At 38.2% G+C, this 20,306-nt stretch overlaps 1 protein-coding gene across 1 annotated transcript in view; it reads right to left on the bottom strand.

Annotated features, from left to right (window-relative positions):
• LOC134576866 (uncharacterized) overlaps positions 1-7,834 on the bottom strand; it is an 83,415-nt gene extending 75,581 nt beyond the window's left edge. The window contains exons 1-9 of the mRNA XM_063435556.1: positions 7,641-7,834; positions 3,540-3,606; positions 2,684-2,736; positions 2,026-2,181; positions 1,194-1,352; positions 897-1,052; positions 617-772; positions 319-474; positions 39-194 (exon numbers count right to left, since the gene is read on the bottom strand). Coding sequence (XP_063291626.1) covers positions 39-194; positions 319-474; positions 617-772; positions 897-1,052; positions 1,194-1,352; positions 2,026-2,181; positions 2,684-2,736; positions 3,540-3,606; positions 7,641-7,707 — 1,126 coding nt within the window. The 5' untranslated portion in view covers positions 7,708-7,834. The remainder of the gene's footprint in view (positions 1-38; positions 195-318; positions 475-616; positions 773-896; positions 1,053-1,193; positions 1,353-2,025; positions 2,182-2,683; positions 2,737-3,539; positions 3,607-7,640) is intronic.
• Between the last annotated feature and the right edge of the window lie 12,472 nt (positions 7,835-20,306).

Genomic DNA, 20,306 nt, shown 5'->3' with positions numbered 1-20,306 from the left:
TTAAATTCCATTAACAAAAAAAACAAAACATTACTAACGTTTGCTTCCTTCTATTTCTCCGCTCACACCTCCACCAATGATTGTCTTCTTCCCTTTCGAGCTAGTACTGAATTCACGGTGTCCATGACCTTTTTCACCTCCAAGTTCTATTTTTGCACCACCAAGTTCTACATCACCATTCAATCCAATTGAATCTAATTATATGAATTGAAAACTGTTAGCTTGTGTGGATTAATATATAAATCTATTTTATTTTTAATATTTCACTTAAGAAGTGCATTGGAAACAAAGTAACATTATATAGAAAGATTTACTAACGTTTGCTTCCTTCTATTTCTCCGCTCACACCTCCACCAATGATTGTCTTCTTCCCTTCCCAGCTAGTACTGAATTCATGGTGTCCATGACCTTCTCCACCTCCAAGCTCTATTTTGGCACCACCAATTTCTACATTGCCATTCAGGACAACTGAATCTAATTAAACACATTTAAACAACTATTAGCATTTGTTGGTTCATATTGTAATTCTGAAAATGTATGAGAAATGTGTTCTCAAAACAACTAGAGGTAGGAAAAGCTGAAATTAAATTCCATTAATAAAACAAACATTACTAACGTTTGCTTCCTTCTAATTCTCCGCTCACACCTCCACCAATGATTGTCTTCTTCCCTTCCCAGCTAGTACTGAATTCACGGTGTCCATTACCTTCTCCACCTCCAAGTTCTATTTTTGCACCACCAAGTTCTACATCACCATTCAATCCAATTGAATCTAATTATATGAATTGAAAACTGTTAGCTTTTGTGGATTAATATATAAATCTATTTTATTTTTAATATTTCAATTAAGAAAGGCATAGGAAACAAAGTAACATTATATAGAAAGATTTACTAACGTTTGCTTCCTTCTATTTCTCCGCTCACACCTCCACCAATGATTGTCTTCTTCCCTTCCCAGCTAGTACTGAATTCATGGTGTCCATGACCTTCTCCACCTCCAAGCACTATTTTGGCACCACCAATTTCTACATTGCCTTTCAGGCCAACTGAATCTAATTAAACACATTTAAACAACTATTACCATTTGTTGGTTCTTAATGTAATTCTGAAAATGTATGAGAAATGTGTTCTCAAAACAACTCGAGGTAGGAAAAACTGAAATTGAATTCCTTTAAAAAACAAACTTTACTAACGTTTGCTTCCTTCTATTTCTCCGCTCATACCTCCACCAATGATTGTCTTCTTCCCTTCCCAGCTAGTACTTAATTCATGGTGTCCATGACGTTCTCCACCTCCAAGCTCTATTTTTGCAACACCAATTTCTAAATTGCCCTTCAGGCCAATTGAATTTACTTAAACAAATTAAAACAACTATTAACATTTGTGGATTTATATTTTCGAAAAGTGTTCTCAAAATAATTAGAAGAAGGCAAAGATGGAGTTAAATTTCATAAAAAGCTTTACTCATATTTCCTTCCTTCTAATTCTCCACTCACACCTCCACCAATGATTGTCTTTTTTCCTTCCCAGCTAGTACAGAATTCATGGTGACATAGGTTAACTCCACCTCCAAGTTTTAAATTTGTACACCAATATTTACAGCCACATTCAGGCCAAGTGATGTCAGTGGTTGGACAGACACTGAAAGTCTGGACGGGTTTGGAAGGGGAGAGCTTCAAATGGCTTCAGACAAGATAACTGCAGCTTTTGCAAAATGCTTTTTGATATGTAAAATGCACAATTAAAGGTATGAATGTTTTTATTTTGAATCTCTACTAAACTGTGTTTTTTTTCCTTTTAATTTGGGCAGTGAAGTGTCCCTTTATGGCATAAAAATTCCCATGATCAGTTATAACATCAGGCCTACTTACTTGAATGCTCTCAATTCTAAGTGAAGGGTGGGAAAAACGTAAGCAAAAGTAGCTACACAGAATGCTCACCAGGGGTAATTTTCTTCTTGCCAGTGCTAAATATGTACTCAATAAAATCTATGTGATGGAATGTTTTGATGGTGTCCATACTTACGCGCAACATTTGGAAAGTTGACTTTCATTTCCTGTTTTCGAGGCAGGCCACGCTTTTTACGATTTGAGGAATTCCCATTGCTGCTTCCAATTACATTTGGGTCATCTTCATAATTAATAGCAGCATTGTGTTCTTCTTGTTGAGTCACAGTCTCTGCTTTAAATTCATAAAACAGGTACATTTCAATACATGGTGGAAATAAGACAAGACATATAAATCTGTAAGCCTCTCTATCTTTTTGGTATGTGTATGATTAAGATTATTTAAATGCACTGCACCCTTAAGCTGTTTTTTTTTTCCTATCCTCACTCAGTGAATCTGAAAACTTGCTGGCTTACGTTCCAGAGATTGTAGGCATTGTCGAAAACAACCCACAGGACTACGTTTTTAAACGTTGACTTTTTTATATTTACATTAAAAAATATGAGAATTTAGTAACAAATGGCATAACACGCATTTGTTCAAAATCAGATCACATGACAGATATGGCATGGCAGGTATGCTATCAGAAAAGGCTTTTATTTTAACCTTTTCATGACACACGCAAGGACTACCATTATATAAGGTGGTTTGCCTAAGCTTTTGAAGAAGATAAAGAGTACTACTATAATTACATTTCAAAATAAAACAATTAATTATAAATTAAAAAGAGTTTTACCTTTGCAGTTTGCATTTACTGAGCAGTCTTTTATTTCTCCATCGACACACTCGCTGCAAAGAAAATGACATGAAAATATTGAACTTGTCTTACTATTTAAATGTGCGCCTAATTTATTTTCAATTTATTGACTATGGTTATTTTTCCTTAAGAAAGTAATCTCGACATTTATTTGAAAGCACGATTGCATAGCTAACACAAATACGTAGAACACAACAGGAGCTGTTGAATTGATTGCATTTGTAAGAGGCAAAATGTTATGTACTGTATAAGTATAAGAATGTTAAAACATTATCAGATATACTGCCACAGAAATTTAGAAGGTATCTGATAATTGTTGGAATTCATACAGACGACAGTGCTGTGTTTCCGTTCAAGATATCAGCAGCTTTGGGCCTTTAATTCCCAACCTGAACAAGTGACACTGCCTGTTCAGGGAAGTTGGCCAAAAGTTTGGACTTAGTGAGTATCCATTTCATCATATTTAAAATAGCAAAGGTCATATTCTTCCAAAATGTGTTGGCTTACACAGTGGTAGACATTGGCTAGACTTTTTTAACTGACAGGCCTTTAGTTCATTGTTGACATTGAGTTACTCCCTATGACATCTGTTTTAAAGTGACATTGGGTAAGTCAGTAGCAAATTCTGTGTCACTCAAACGTTAGTGGATATGTGATGTCCCATAATACTCCCATTTATACATTACTAACTATAGTGTTTATGCTACTCCTCTCATTTGAAAACATGCAAATAATTATGTTATCAACAAGCTTTCAATTTTAATTTTCCTTTACGATGTCTCCCTAATTTAACCCTAATTGTTTTTTAGATTAACATTAACATTAAGTGTCTTACCAAATCTGGCATTTGTCAAGAATTGTCTCTCCATCTTTGAAGGTCTTTCCATTAAATGTGCAACTTGCTGCAGGAAAGAAAAAATAAAATCATCACTTTTTGTACCTAATTTGATGTAATTTGAATGTAAATGTGTTCTGTAATCCTGGTATAGCACATTTTCAAAACACGCAGTTTTGAAACCGTAGTTTATTTATCACAATACACTGCAACATGCAACCGGCAAAATACAAGGTTAATTATAATATTTAACTCATATAAACAGCACATTTAATCTGTTTTGGCCTAAAATCAGTTCTCAGGTCTACATATTTTGCTACCAAGTATCGAAATTCCTGAATTTTTAATACACAACTCTAAGATGTATTATACATTAATCAAAATGTATTGATAAGGATAGCAGATGGATCGCTATTGGTTTGAGATGAGAAATGAGACAATTGAACTCCACCTGTGACCCTATATCTTACATTTTATGGGTACACTAGAATAGACCAACTAAAAGGAATGGAGATGACTCTCGGGATTCCTTTAATTGTACTAATGTTAAACACGACACTATGTAGTTATAAAAACACAGAGACCTTGACATTCAAGGGACATTAAATAAAATGTGTTTGCTCAGGACTCAGCCATTTCCCCACCCTTCACCTACTTCACTACACTGAGGAATCCCATATAAAATTGCACTTATATTTTTATGTGACGATGTTTGCATACAGCTCCATAATTCTTGCTCTTTTACTCTAACAATGAAAACACTGTAAGTGTTAGCAAATCAGATTTATAAGTGAGGATAACACTTAAATGATGTATTTTTCTATAATCATGTCAAGAGGGAGTCAAATGAGGGAGTACCTCACATTTTTTTTTACTTTGTCATATCTTAGTAAATAATCACTTACAAACCAGCAAGTTAACTTTTTTTTTTCCTAAAGCAGAACTATATGTATTTGTTTTTTCAACCTTTGAATACGACAGGACGGACTAAGACATTACAAACTAAATGCCAATGTCAATATATTCCTTCCCTGTATAAACTGGGTAATACATAATGTTAATCATGGAAGCTTAATTAAACAAGTATGCTTCAGGAAACTATTATATAAATTGTAGCATTTGCATTGTTGTGTTGCAGTTATAATTATCCCAGTGGAAAATGTGCTGGGAGATCCCTTTATTAAATTGTTAGAGGTGTGTGAAAAGCAGAAAAAGCAGAATTTCGATAGGATTGCTGGAAATTCTGAATTAATTCAAGGTACATTTCATTTAAAGGCCAGAGTAGCTGAACTGAAAGTATTCGGTTTGACTGTTTTGGCCTTAAATTTGAAATTCAATTGGAATTCCCAAGAATTCTCGCTTTGTCAAGCAACCGTCACAGTGTCTCATTGCTAACTGTTTTTATTAAGCAAGTGGAACTGATGTTAGTTTTATTTTGCCCCTGAGCTATAAATTCCCTATGAGCTTTAAATAACTTTAATAAGATTAAAAGAATCACTAGCTCAATTCACAATGCTTAAACATGTAATTATATTGATGCTGCAAGACACTTTACATGGCAAACCCATGTATTCGTGTTTAAATATCACTTCTATTTGTGCTACAACACATGAAATATGATGAGCTGCGCATTCCATTATTAGTATTAAGTAGACAGCTTATCCATGTTTTGCAGCATAGACCTTTTCCCAGCATGCATCTCAGGAGAGTTGACATATGATATAATTGTTAAGAAGCAGAAATGATGATTGTCCTGCATTCAAGGAAAAACAGGTTTGATTGTTGTGTTTTGTTTTTCTTTTTTTTGCTTTGCGAAAAAGAAAACCAGCAAGACGCAAACTGGCTTGTGTCCAGATTGTTTATGTCACGCCAATAATATACATATATAATATAATATACTTACAACTGCAAATCTAGTCATTTTAAGTCAGCCATAGCAGGACTTAGCAGCAGAATAGGCTGTAGGCTGGCTGTGAGTCATCATAGGTATTGAAGACTGTCACAGCATAAGACTGAGTATTGCTGAATCAAACATAGTCTACATAAGGGGCAGGCAGCCTTCGGCACTCCAGATATTGTTGTAGACTACACCTCCCATAATGCTGTTACAACCATAATGCTGGCAAAGCATCAGGGGAGATGTAGTCCACAACATCTGGAGTGCCAAAAGTTGCCTACACCTGCTCGGACATGTTAATTCAAGTTAAAGTAGCCAAGCTGTATGTGACTATAGCTGGAAGTGAGAATTTATTCAGACAAACTATTTTTGTTCAAATGTTGCTATTCTGTTTCAGAATTTAATTTATAAACTCCTATTTCTTCAACTCTGCATATATGGAATCAATAGGTTGGTCTCCAGTAAGTTGTAGTGCATGGGTCACCAGACCTGTTCGAGTTCTACAAAGATGACAGATTTTAAGGATGGTAGTGCAGTCCTACATATAGCACACTATAGCCTTAGGGCTGCCCAGTGAGATGTTATCGCTGATAAAAGTCAACACTTAAACACATAGTCAGTGAATTGTTCTCATTCTGGCAGTCCACTTTCACAAAATATGCTACAAATCTTAAAATTCTGGTCCAGCTAGATTTAGTGCCTATAGGCAGAAAGGTGTGTGGGTTCCTAGCATAACTTGCCTAGGGGTACACTTTAAGACATAAAGGCTGTCAAACTTAAAAGAATACACTAACAAGATAAAAGAAACATTGTATGGACTTCACAGGGTATATTTTGTATGTGATACTCACCAGAAAATACATAAATATACAATTATTGATGAACTGAGGATTTTTTTACAACTTGCTGTTTAATGTTTTTGATGATTTGATGATGCCTAGATCCTTAAAATATTTAAAGTAATTAATACAAAGGCTTATGGAAAATAGCCTTTTTCTGGATAATCCATTTATTTAAAAAAATATATAAATATTCTCCAACAAAATGTTTTTTTTTTGTTTAATTCACCTTTTTGTCCAGAAACAAATAGTTTTAAATTATTTGATCAGCTTTCGGTGTGTCTTCTGCCAAATTAAGTCTTAAGTCAGGAACATTGCAAAGTCTTCAGGAACATTGTAAAGTCTTCAGGAACATTGTAAAGCTAATATGATCTAACACTTAACAACTTCAAATAAAAAGAGAAATCATTTTGTGGCTTATTCACTAAACTTTCTAGTGCTTTGACAAATCTTGCATGTATGCAATCATAACAAGACACTATTTAGTGGCTACACAGAGTGTAGATGCCAAATTGGGGTCAATGCATGCGTTTTACTTTTTAGATATAAGCATTAATTCCCGTGAGCATTAATTTCTATGAACAATAAAAATAATTGGTATTTTTAAAAAAAATGTTTTGCAAAATTGCTGAAATTTATTCGGCAAAGAATAGGTCATTACTTAGGAACTAGTTGTGCATTACAGATATTAAATAAAAATATATATAATTTCCATACATTCAAAAACTTTTTGAAAAAGCTGATCATCAATAAAAAACAAATATATTTTAGGTATTTTTTTTTTTTTTTTTAAAGTAGTGAAAATGGTTTAGCAAGTTTGGGAAACCTCAGAGACCAATCTATTTATGTTGTTGGTTTTGGGGTACTGATAATTCGCTATTTCATCAATACCAATAGTCTAGAAGATCCACCTCTGGAATTGAATGACTTGACTTTTTAGCATTATTGCGTTAGAGATTCAAAGGCTGGATATGGCTGCATAGCATCTTTCAAGACAAGAATTGCTGATGGCATGGGTTGACGATAAATAATGAAAGATTTCTTAGGATAGATTTATAGTATTTTGTTTAAAGTGTAATAATGCAGAAAAGCTAGAAAACAAAATAACAAGACGCATTTTTTTTAGAAAATATAATAAAACAAACTGTACTGTCTATCCAAGTAGCTGAAGAATAAATCATTGCTATTACCAACACGACCCAGAATTAAATCTTGAGAGCAAAATCTTATGTTCTATGGAATTTTTTTTGTCCTGGGTATGATCAGAAACCCTGACAAAATCCGATGCATAAACATATAAATACTATTTTTCAATAAAAGATACAGTGATTTTTTTTTATAAATGTATAATGAAATCATATTTACCTTTATCAGATGATGCGCTGGCGAAGAGGCACAGGGCCGTCAGTACCAAGACTGGGAGAATACTCATGGCTCTAGCCAGTATGTGCAATACTAGCTTAAAAAGTAGCCTCCAAGTCTATACCTTCCACGTTCTGTTACTATGGCAGTGTTAACATTACTGTCACCAAAACAGCACTCTCCAAATAGCAGAGCAACTTTGGAGTGGTAGGATTATGTCTTGCTGGCTTCTTATTTTATAAGGTGGACTATTGGAATGGGGGAGGAGACAACTGACAGGTATGGCAAGTTTCTCAACATTGACAGCTCCCAGCATTGCAAAAATCAGGCTGCACTTGCTCCTGCAAATTTTACACCTGTTAAGGGCTTTTCACAATTTAGTTTTTTTACTTTGTTTTAATCCGTAGCATAATTCCCACATTCATTAAAAGATTAATAACTCTTGGTGGGTCTCCTGAATCTGGTCAATAGTGCTGACACTGTGATTTGGCTGTAAAGGTGAAAAATCAACAATCATAATTTCATGTACCATAAATTAAATCATATAGCTGATATATAGATATTATACAAAATTGTGAAGAGCCCTTAACAGGTGTAAAATTTGCCGGAGCAAGTGCAGCCTGATTTTTGCAATGCTGGGAGCTGTCAGGTATATATGCTAGGTATATATATATATAGGTATATATATATATATATATATATATATATATAGAACTAGGTATATATATATATAAATATATATATATATATATACATATATATAAGAGAACTAGGTATATATATATATATATATATATATATATATATATATATATGTGTGTGTGTGTGTATATACCTCATTCTATATATGACTTGTAATATCACAACCTGGCTTTAAATTATATTTTAATGAGATTTTTACTGTTTGTTTTATTGTAAATTGAAACTTGAAAGTAATTTTTTTTTAAACCAAAGAAATAAGTTACTTGCAGACTATCCAAAATAACTGGAGATTTTTTAGTATCATTCCAATGGCCATTAAATTGTAAGCTCACCTGCCACGTTGAGGCAAAACATCTTGGGTGAGTCCTAAACTAACAATTTGCATTGCTGTCTTCAGCTTTAAGAGAGGGTTATGAGAAAGAGAGGGGTATTCTTTTTAAATCCGTACACACGTATTAACCCTATATAGATAACACATGGCATGGGTGGCAGCATTGTAATATTGTTGTGTAATACAAAAACACACACTTACATACACAATTAAGTCCTGCACTCAAATTCCCAGTACTCCTTTGGTTTTTATTGTATGTATTGGGGTTTATGTGTACTGTAGTTATTGCTACTGCCCAAGAGTAGTGGGAGTTGGAGCACAGAGCTTAATTTATGTTTGTATCAACATTTTTTGTGGAAAAAACTTTTTAAGGAAAAAACTTTTCTTGGTTGCATAAGTATTCACACCCCCAAGGGAGCACTTGTTAGAAACATTTTGGCTGCAGTTACAACTGTGATTTTTATTTTGATTTGTTTTGTCTTCACCGGTTCTGCACATCTGGATCCTGCAATTTTTGACCAATTTTCTTGGGAAAATTGCTCATGGTCTGTCAAGTTGGATGGGGAACGCTAACGAACAATTATTTTTTAAGTTTCTTTCCACAAATTATCCATTGGATTAAGAACTGGTTTTAACCAGGTCATTTTAAGAGATTTTGGTTCTTGATTTTAAATCACTTTGTGGTAACATTGATTTATTATCCTGCAATAGTCTCATCAGACCACGAGGCATACCTTTGGTGGTGCCTCCCACATGCCTTTTGGTAAATTTGAGATTTTTTTTTTTGTTGTTTTTTTTTTTTAGCAAAGTCTTCCTTCTCACCATACATAAAGTCCAGCTTTTTGTGTGTCCAGAGTTTGGAATATTTATTTATAACGGAAGCACAATTGGTGTTTCGCAAGGACAAGGCAACTGAATTGAGTAGAGTTTGATTGGTTGGGTTTACTTTGGGATTTCATGGCACCAGGGGTGAACACTTGAGCACTTTTTTTTTGTTTGTTTTAAAAAAAATAGCATAACATACCTAACACTTAAAAGTTAATAACCTTTAAGTGTAAGGTATGCTATGCAAATCCAGTACTAACAATTCCATTAGCATCATTATTGTTCTTATATTGCAGCATTATAAAACGTGGGAAAATCCAAATGTGTAAGTATCTATGCCAAGCACTATAAAAAAGGCATGTGCCGGCGTATCAACCAAAATAAAGAAATATACCAGTAAGGAAGTGAAGCTTGTGCCACAATAAGCAAAAATAAAAAGGTATAAATATAAACGTATGTTCATAAAATTATGTACCACCGGATACCTAAAAAAAAAGCACAAAAAAATACAACCAACCTAGTGTGAACTGTAAAAATATATATGGTGAAGGAATGGGGTTGGAGTATCACTCACATGGCCCAGAGCCGTCCCCTATAAAACATGCTCTGGGGTGTCAAAGATGCCTACTGGTACAATATTCCCAAGAACCGAAATACTTTCAAAAGGATCAATTTATTAGATCAAATTGAAGAAAAAAAACACATTAAAAATAAATTAAAAATTGGGTACTGGCTTAGAGTGGTAGTGGGAGTTCAAATAGTAAAGTCTACAATGGATTACACTCACCTCCTTCCGGTAACCCAGAAATATAAAGTGCATGCCGGTGTATATATGAATGTAATACTCAAAATGTCAGCCGAGTATATATTTATATATGCACATGTCTGTACAGAGACAGTGTAATATAATTTTGGTGTAATATAATACAAAACGAAACTAACATATTGTATAATGTGTGCTGGTTGTAAAGGAGTTAATTGCGATTGTAAGAAAATAAGAATAGGTTATGGAATGAATTATAAAAACACTAAGCAGTCTTTAATGCTATAGAACAGTAAAAAAAAAAAAAGAATAAAGTCTTAACAACGGTAAATGTTTACAGACCATTTACAGCCAATTATATTGAATAAACTTTTTACTATTTTTTTTGTTTGTTTTGATTTGATTTTTTAATGTTGGTGTCGGTTTGTTTATCACAAAGAATAGCACACTTGTTTTTCTTTTCTTGTTTATTTTTCGAGGTTTTTTGTTTTGTTTTGTTTTGTGTAACATGCTATGAAATACATTTTGTTGTTAGAGTGTTTAAAATCACAAAAGTGTAAAGTTTTCTGAAGACTGGAGAGATTCGTTTTCTGCGTTTATACTCTCTAGATATGTTGTTTAAACAGGCTGGGTGGGGTTGGCTCAAAAGGATGTTTAAACTCAGTTCATTCTATTGTTATTCAAAATGCAGTGAAAATAAGGCAAAAAAAATATATCTTCATCCAACTTTAAAAGACTCAATTAAAACCATTGCAGTTTGATCTGTAAAACCCTCTTGATGCTGATTGGCTGTCGCGTTCTGCTCATAAATAGAAGATTTATAAGAGTCTGCTGTCAATAAGATGCTAATCAGCACATAAAGTGATACAAATTCAAAAAAGGCTAATTAGTTAAAATAGCTAAATTAAACCAAGTAGACTCTCCTATGATCCACTTATATGCAAATCAGATACCTATTCCATCACACACCATACGGTGTTGTCAGTGGACAAAATATATATTTTAGCATAGCTATTGCGTAGAGATGTCCCGAACAGTTCGCCTGGAACTATTCACCAGCAAACATAGCTTGTTCGCGGTCGCCGCGGCGGGCGAACATATGTGATGTTCGGTCCGCCCCTATTCGTCATCATTGAGTAAACTTTGACCCTGTACCTCCCAGTCAGCAGACACATTCCAGCCAATCAGCAGCAGACCCTCCCTCCCAGACCCTCCCACCTCCATGACGAATAGGGGGTGGACCGAACATCGCATATGTTCGCCCGCCGCGGCGACCGCGAACAAGCTATGTTCGCCAGCGAACATTTCCGGCGAACTGTTCGGGACATCTCTACTAGTGCGTAGATAGAGAGCTTGCTGAACAGTAGATGCAGGATGACTATAAGGGTTCCAAAAATGTTTTCTACTTTTTAGCTGCAGAAACAAGTCCCTATAGAAGCAATTAGGGTCTTATCTTCCAATAAAGTCACTAGATGTTGAGTAACTCAGCAACCACTGAATTAATAGGGGTCACATGTTACATACTCATCTGTCCTGCAACTATACTGCAATTATCTGGATACATGTAGCTAGAACCTCTAGATTAGGCTCAGCCACAAACAGAACAAGTTATTAGCAAAAACTCTATAGGAATTGTAGTCTGCTAAAAACTGTGAATGTGGCATTTCATTACTTCTGCTCTTATTTATTACTCTTTCTATGTCACTGTAAACCACTTACGTTAGCATTTTCTGCAATGAAAACTATGAATTGACTGATAGCTCCCTTAGCCTCAGCTAAGCATTCTGTTTAGAAGATCCACAGTCTGACTAACATTCTTTGGTTAAACTAATTTAATTAGTTAGTGCTAGGAGGTGTATCAATGAATCCACTACCTATTCTGAAATAGTTATAGTTATTTATATTAGTTTATATTAGTTATACTAGCTATAGTTATTTATATTTTCTTAATGCTAAATTCCTTTGTATATAAATTAACTCACCAGCATGGTTCCTTTTTATCAGTTTAACTCTTGTCCATGTGGACATCGAACTAACATATTTTCTGGTAAAAATCAATTAGTTCCTTATATGCTGTATGCAAAATTAAACAATAACATTTTATCTACAATCTGTGTGTTTTCTATGGTGGGCTAATACCTAGACTATCAAGTTGCTTACCACATCTTTCTAAGATTAGTCATATACCTGTTTCTATACATTACAAGAGAACAAACTGCCCTAACCAGATTTTTTATGAGAAGTGGTTAAAGAATTTCCCCTTAAGTATACAATGCTACATAGCACCTACAGGTAAATTTACTGTAATCTCAAAACCTTGCAATCATTACGTATTTGTTGGTTGGTTCACATCTCATCTTTCTATTTAGAATGCTTTCTCATTATATATTATTTTCCTTTTTACTCAGCAAATTGTCTCAAGCTAAGAATGCACTTAATATGCATTTAATATGCCCATAAGCAGCTGTTTCAGGAAAAATCAAATTTTATGTTCATAGGGGGTGCTTAAAAGCATACGGAATACATTATTATCCCCCTAGATTGGCAAGAAATCCCAGTGCATAGTGTCACTATGCTTTTTTCAGTAGCTGGGTAGAGAGATACATACTTGCACCCTTGAAAGTCTTGTCCTTTGCTCAGTGCTTTGTGAGATGATTTATTTAGAAAGCTTCAATCGTGCCTCTAGGTGCAACATATTCCAGATACATGGATGGCATTGTTTAAACAAATATAAGGGTATCAAACTTTCCATAAGTTTTTCTAGTCTGTGCAGGACTTACGGATGTGGCTGGTGATCTACTGAAAAACTTCACTCACACCTTGGGTGTTCCAGTGGAGGGATATGGGTGAAAACCAGATATTTGCTCCTTAGTAATTACTCATCTTTGCCCTCTTTTCCCTTCTCTTCTCCCTTCCCGCTATCGATCAGTCTCTTACTGTCATTAGGAGGAACTTACCTGCTCCTTGCACCCACGCTTCTCCCCTTGTCAAGCCGCGCAAGACGAATGCCTTATGCGGCCATACAGCTCACCTCCTCAGGAAGCGCAGCCCGAACGCTCCACATGGCCATGCGGCCTGAACAGGGATTTCTTCATACTTACAATTCGGCCCAGCACACAGATCCCTCTGCTGGTTTGCGCAGGCCAAAATCCTAGCCATTTTCTTCCTTGTATTTTAAAGGATGCTGCCCGCTTGAATGGCGCATCTTTTGTCTATTCAATAAATGTGACATCACACCAGCCCTTAAAGTGACCACGGCATCTAGACGACCCCAAATCACTTGAAGTCTTAGAGATGACATGAACCAATCAGAAAGTATGTTAGCTTATATAAAATTTATTTGAATCTTTGTTCACAGACATTTCCTGGTTTCTGCTTTGATACACATTAATGCTCATATTAAGTATCTTTTGTTATATTCTGATATTGACCTCGGCTTGTATTTGACTTTGTATATTTCTGGTATCCTGACCCGACTTATATTTGACATTTTGTATTTCTGGTATCCTGACCCGGCTTGTTTCTGATTTTAAGTATTTCTGGCATCCTGACCCGACTTGTTATTCCATTTATCCATATTTTCTATATTCCTGACTCTGTCTTTATCTTTATAAATGTTATGTCTAGCTGCTCTAAGGCCCGGTAATATGTCTATCTAGAACCTCTGTTTGTGGGATATGCCATTCCTGTAAGTCGGGTTACTTTCCCTGTGACAGTCACCCAGTTTGACTTTTCTGGTGAGTTGTTCACTTATGAAGAGTTTTTATTACAAAAGCAGCTGGAGTAGGAAAGTCAACATTGCACAAGAACATTTAGTGTAGCATTTCTCCTTATTTAATGCAGGACACTCTGCACCAAAGATGAGTTCCTCAGATGTTTCAGAAATATAATTCTCATCCTGCTTTAGTAGTCTTTAGCCTGCAAGCGTATGGGAGTTGCAGTTCTGCAACAATTGAGGCTTAACTATTTGGCAACTACTGTTCTACAGCAACAACAAAAATAAGTTTATATTTGTGTTGTGAGACTAACTTTGTGTTGTGAGGTCTTGTTCCAGCAGAACAAATACCAAATGCATATCATGACATTTGGAAAAGATGATGATGACTGTGGCGAAACCAACTTCGCCACTGTGAACTGGAGAAGCCTGGTTGCTAGCCTCCTGCCCTGCGACTATGGCCCCTGGACATATTTGGGGCATATTGTATTTTATCGTGCGACTGCTGGCCCTTTAAGTAAAGTGAATGGTATTTTATTGTACTGCTGCTGGCCCTTTAAGAACTGTCTGGGGACCTATTGAGACTTTGGGTAACAATACCCTTTAAGACTATGGCCCCTGAAAACGTATGGACTTTTATTGGTGTGTATGGCCCTTTAAGAACCGTCTGGGGACATATTGTGACTTTGGTGAACAATGCCCCTTTAAGACTATGTCCCCAGACCGGTAAAATAACTTGTTCCTGGCTTTCCCCCACTTGGTTCAGTAAATAGGGCTTACTGAACCAAGTACCACACAGGCGGACCACCCAGAAGCTAAAGTGTGCAGGCAATTTACCTCCCAGGCTGTGAGGTTACTGCCGGTTAATTGCACGTGGCGGCGGCCATCTTGGTTTCCTCGAATGCGGTCAGCGGGGTATGCTAAAGATTCTGTGGAACTGAAATCGGCTACACATTCTGCCGAACACCGCTGACCCTTACCTTCTTCCATACGGAACTTGCAGCTCCAGAGACTAAGTCCCGTTCGAAATGGGACTTAGTCGTTTTTTCGGCATGAAATTGACCGACCGCACAGCCCAAATCTATGGAACTGTTTTGGGCAGGAAATTGTGCTTGCGGTCGGTCATAAAGGACTTCCAGCTAACTTTTGATCCACTGGAGGGATTTGGCTGATTTTTGGAAGTGTTTATGTTTGATGTATGCTGAGTCTGAATATGCAACTTTTATTGAAATTGAATGTATGGTTTTAAAGTTACAGTGTGTGTGTAAAAACTGTATTTTTATTGTATGTAATAATTGGTTTAACTGTTAATCTAAGAGGAGGAAATGTGTGGGAGGTACATCCCTGTGATTGGTTAATTTCATCCTCCCCCTGGGAGTGTCCTGTATGTACTTATTTGTAATAAAAGCCAGACTGGGTGTCCCAGTCCTGAGTTCCTGTTTTACCCTCAACTTGAGTCCTGTGTCTTATTGGGGGAACCTGCTACAAGGGATTGCTATGCTAGGCATATTCCCTTGCTATAATCACTGAGCTCTTGTAAGAGCTTGTTCCTGCTTCGTTCTGAAGGGAGATAGCTGCAGCCTGCGGTGCTTATGTTGTCTGGTGGAGTGCTTGGAGTCCTCTGGAAGCGCTAGGAGCATCTTTCAACGGAGGTACCCAGTCGGGGTGCCAGTGGATCCGTTACATTGGTGGCAAGCGGTGGGATGGCGTCCTAGTGCGAGGAGAAGCAGCTCAGAGACACCGGTAACGTGTGGAGTTGTGCAGCGTCCCTATCTTCAGCAACATAATGGAACCAGCAGTGGCTACAGCAAGCATGGCGTATAGCTACTCCGTACTAGAGTTTGGCACGATGGTAGGGTTGCGCCTGAAGTTTTACGGACCCAATCCAGAGGAGAAATACGTGCGGTTCGTGTGGGACATGGTGACCCGGAACCTACAACACAGGGCGTTGAGGGAAGGCCAGTGGGCACGTTGGGAGAAACTCCAGCCACAGGTAGAGTGGGACGAGGAAGAAACCGAAGTGGCCGGTGGAGATGGGACCGAGGTCTCTCTACCGGCCCTACAGGGATGCTGGGCACCCGGCCCAGATCCCCAGCAGCAGTATGTTTTACAGGGAGGGGAGACAGTCGGTCTCACTCCTCAGCGGCAGAATGGGTTATTGGAGGAAGAGACAACCGGTCTCCCTCCCCAACAGCAACCAGAGGTACCCGAGGTAGAGGACCTCATAGACTGGTCCTGGGAGGACCCCCTGCAGGCAGGTGGAGATGGGACCGAGATCTCTCCACCGGCCCTACAGGGATGCTGGGCAACCGGCCCAGATCCCCAACTAGAGCTGGAGTTACAGAAAGTGGAGAGCATCGACCTCCCCCCCCAGCAGCAGGACAATGTATTGGGAGGAGAGACAGTCAGTCTCCCTCCACAAAGGCGGAAAGTATGTATGGGAGAGGAGCTTGCTACCACCTCTCCCCAGCAGCGGATCATTGATGTGCAGGGAATAGGGAGCCCAGTCTCCTTTCCCCAGCAGCAGGGCACTGTATTGGGAGGAGAGACAGTCGGTCTCCCTCCACAAAGGCGGAAAGTATGTATGGGAGAGGAGATTGTTACCACCTCTCCCCAGCGGCGGATCATTAATGTACAGGTAATAGAGAGCCCAGTCTCCATTCCCCAGCGGCAGAGTGTTCTAATGGGAGAGGAGCTGGTTACCACCTCTCCCCAGCGGCAGCTTAATGTACCAGGGGGAGACTGTAAGCCCCACACCTGTGCAGATGGGACCGTGGTCTCTGCACTTCCAGCACAGGGGGTAGGGACGGTCGGTCCTGCCCCCCCACAACAGGGCTGTTTAGCCAAAGGGGAGACAGTCTGTCTCCAGCAGCAGAGCTGTGTAACTAAAGGGGAGACAGTCGGTCTCCAGCAGCAGAGTTGTGTAACTCAAGGGGAGACAGTCGGTCTCCAGCAGCAGAGCTGTGTAACTAAAGGGGAGACAGTCGGTCTCCAGCAGCAGAGCTGTGTAACTCAAGGGGAGACAGTCGGTCTCCAGCGGCAGAGCGATGTAACTCAAGGGGAGACAGTCGGTCTCCAGCAGCAGAGCGGTGTATTTAAAGGGGAGACAGTCGGTCTCCAGCAACCAGGCTCCAACCAGACTACTCCCGTGGTAGTGCTGGCAACAGGACAGAGTACCGCTGGTCTCTGCCCCCTCAGCAACCTACCAAGGCAGCCTACCAGTCCCCCACACAGCCGTGGTGAGGCACCTGAACCTGGACAAGATTCTCCCTCACCCAGGTGTAGTAACGGTTTATTGTGGGTGGGTTGCTGGACTAACCAGGGCACTGACCGGCAGGAGGTCAGATACCCTGTTAGTCTAATTGGAAAAGGGGAGAATTGTGGCGAAACCAACTTCGCCACTGTGAACTGGAGAAGCCTGGTTGCTAGCCTCCTGCCCTGCGACTATGGCCCCTGGACATATTTGGGGCATATTGTATTTTATCGTGCGACTGCTGGCCCTTTAAGTAAAGTGAATGGTATTTTATTGTACTGCTGCTGGCCCTTTAAGAACTGTCTGGGGACCTATTGAGACTTTGGGTAACAATACCCTTTAAGACTATGGCCCCTGAAAACGTATGGACTTTTATTGGTGTGTATGGCCCTTTAAGAACCGTCTGGGGACATATTGTGACTTTGGTGAACAATGCCCCTTTAAGACTATGTCCCCAGACCGGTAAAATAACTTGTTCCTGGCTTTCCCCCACTTGGTTCAGTAAATAGGGCTTACTGAACCAAGTACCACACAGGCGGACCACCCAGAAGCTAAAGTGTGCAGGCAATTTACCTCCCAGGCTGTGAGGTTACTGCCGGTTAATTGCACGTGGCGGCGGCCATCTTGGTTTCCTCGAATGCGGTCAGCGGGGTATGCTAAAGATTCTGTGGAACTGAAATCGGCTACACATTCTGCCGAACACCGCTGACCCTTACCTTCTTCCATACGGAACTTGCAGCTCCAGAGACTAAGTCCCGTTCGAAATGGGACTTAGTCGTTTTTTCGGCATGAAATTGACCGACCGCACAGCCCAAATCTATGGAACTGTTTTGGGCAGGAAATTGTGCTTGCGGTCGGTCATAAAGGACTTCCAGCTAACTTTTGATCCACTGGAGGGATTTGGCTGATTTTTGGAAGTGTTTATGTTTGATGTATGCTGAGTCTGAATATGCAACTTTTATTGAAATTGAATGTATGGTTTTAAAGTTACAGTGTGTGTGTAAAAACTGTATTTTTATTGTATGTAATAATTGGTTTAACTGTTAATCTAAGAGGAGGAAATGTGTGGGAGGTACATCCCTGTGATTGGTTAATTTCATCCTCCCCCTGGGAGTGTCCTGTATGTACTTATTTGTAATAAAAGCCAGACTGGGTGTCCCAGTCCTGAGTTCCTGTTTTACCCTCAACTTGAGTCCTGTGTCTTATTGGGGGAACCTGCTACAAGGGATTGCTATGCTAGGCATATTCCCTTGCTATAATCACTGAGCTCTTGTAAGAGCTTGTTCCTGCTTCGTTCTGAAGGGAGATAGCTGCAGCCTGCGGTGCTTATGTTGTCTGGTGGAGTGCTTGGAGTCCTCTGGAAGCGCTAGGAGCATCTTTCAACGGAGGTACCCAGTCGGGGTGCCAGTGGATCCGTTACAATGACGATGACGATACATGGGGAAAATGTATCAGCTTCAGTCATCCATCTCTGATTTAGGAGATGATTGATGTAGGTGTACAAAGTGAGCTTTGAATCCTACAATACATGAATGGATGCTGAGAAGACACAGATTTACCTAGACATCATGACAAAGTGCCCATCACAGAATGTCTTTGCAATGTGTGTCGATGTACATCACCCTAAAAGCATTACCATCCAATTGTCTACATCATATTCTCACAGACACAGAAACTGAAACAGATCTTCATTTCATGTACTGTGGAAGAGAATGTATCTAAATAATGTGTACACAATTATGCTTTCCATTGATGTACTAAAAGTTGTCCATCGAGAGACAGACATTATTTGGGATCCTGTGAAAAACAGACTGCAAGAGACTGCCAAAGGACGAGAGAGACGTGAGAAGTAAATAAGGTGGAAAATAAATGGAGAAGGGTGACAAGGGCAAATGAAAGGAGAACAAACTGGAATTGTGAAAAAAACAAATCCCTGCATTGGTTCTTTCTCTGATAATTACATAATATGGGTACTCTAAACCTAGGAAAATGCAGTATAACAGCTCAAACTATGTAACTAACCATCTCTATTCATGTACAATCTATTCTCACTGCATCAGGTAGCAAGCAATCAGATCTTTAGACCACTAATGAGAATGCAAGTTGCCAAGAATCTTCAAACTCCACTCTCACCCTACAAGTGCTAGTGTTAAAACATAAGTGGGGGTCCCAGGGTCCCTATTTAAAGACTCTGTAAATATCTCCCTCTGTACTGAGTACTTATACAAAAAGAGAAAACCCTTTAGCAGTAGAGGAGACCATTTTTTTTCTGCATTTAGCTCAGTGCTGTTGTAGGGACGCACACTGTTACACATTACAAAATGTGGCATAGTTATCTTTGCCACTGTCTAATTATTTTAGGCTACATTTTGCAGTTCATTTTTCATAGCAGCATAATTTGGCATTTAGTAAATATACTTCAAAATCCTTCTACTGTAAGAATATATATTTAGACACTCCTATCTCTTCAAGAAGTGAAAAGTGACACCACTGAGATATATTGAGATGGCATAGTGCTGGCTGACTTGTTTTGTAAGCGTTTAGTACTTTTTGCCAGATGGAGCAATTAATAAAATATAATGGAAATCCTAACTTCACTCCAAGGCTCTCTGCAGCTCTCTCGCCATTTTGTTCCTTCCTTTTCTTTATTTTCCTTTACCTTTCACATGGTTAAAAGTTGTAGCTGTCTTTTAAACATTCAACTATGGCCTTAATTTAATGTTGTTGGATAAAGATTTCAAATGATTTAATATTTTTTGCAAAACTTCTAAAATAATATTTTAAAATATGAAAATATATACCATGTATAAAAATGCATAAATATATATTAAAAACAAATTCTAAATATAATTTTTTTTTCAAAATATGAAATAATTTTAAAAGTGTATCCAAAAATATAAAATTATTTTAAAAGTCTATCCAACAAAATATTCAACCGAGACCTATGTAGCACGGTTGAATGCTGATACTTTTTTTGTGATCCATTATTATGCCAACTTATAACATTGGCTACTCTTATGTCTGGCTATCATTTCTGAGTTAAGATTTGTTTTTATTGCAATTTAAAACTCGACAAAAAT

This window comes from Pelobates fuscus, chromosome 11 (assembly GCF_036172605.1).
Source record: "Pelobates fuscus isolate aPelFus1 chromosome 11, aPelFus1.pri, whole genome shotgun sequence".
NCBI lineage: Eukaryota > Metazoa > Chordata > Amphibia > Anura > Pelobatidae > Pelobates > Pelobates fuscus.
This window is presented reverse-complemented; position numbering and strand designations above follow the sequence as displayed.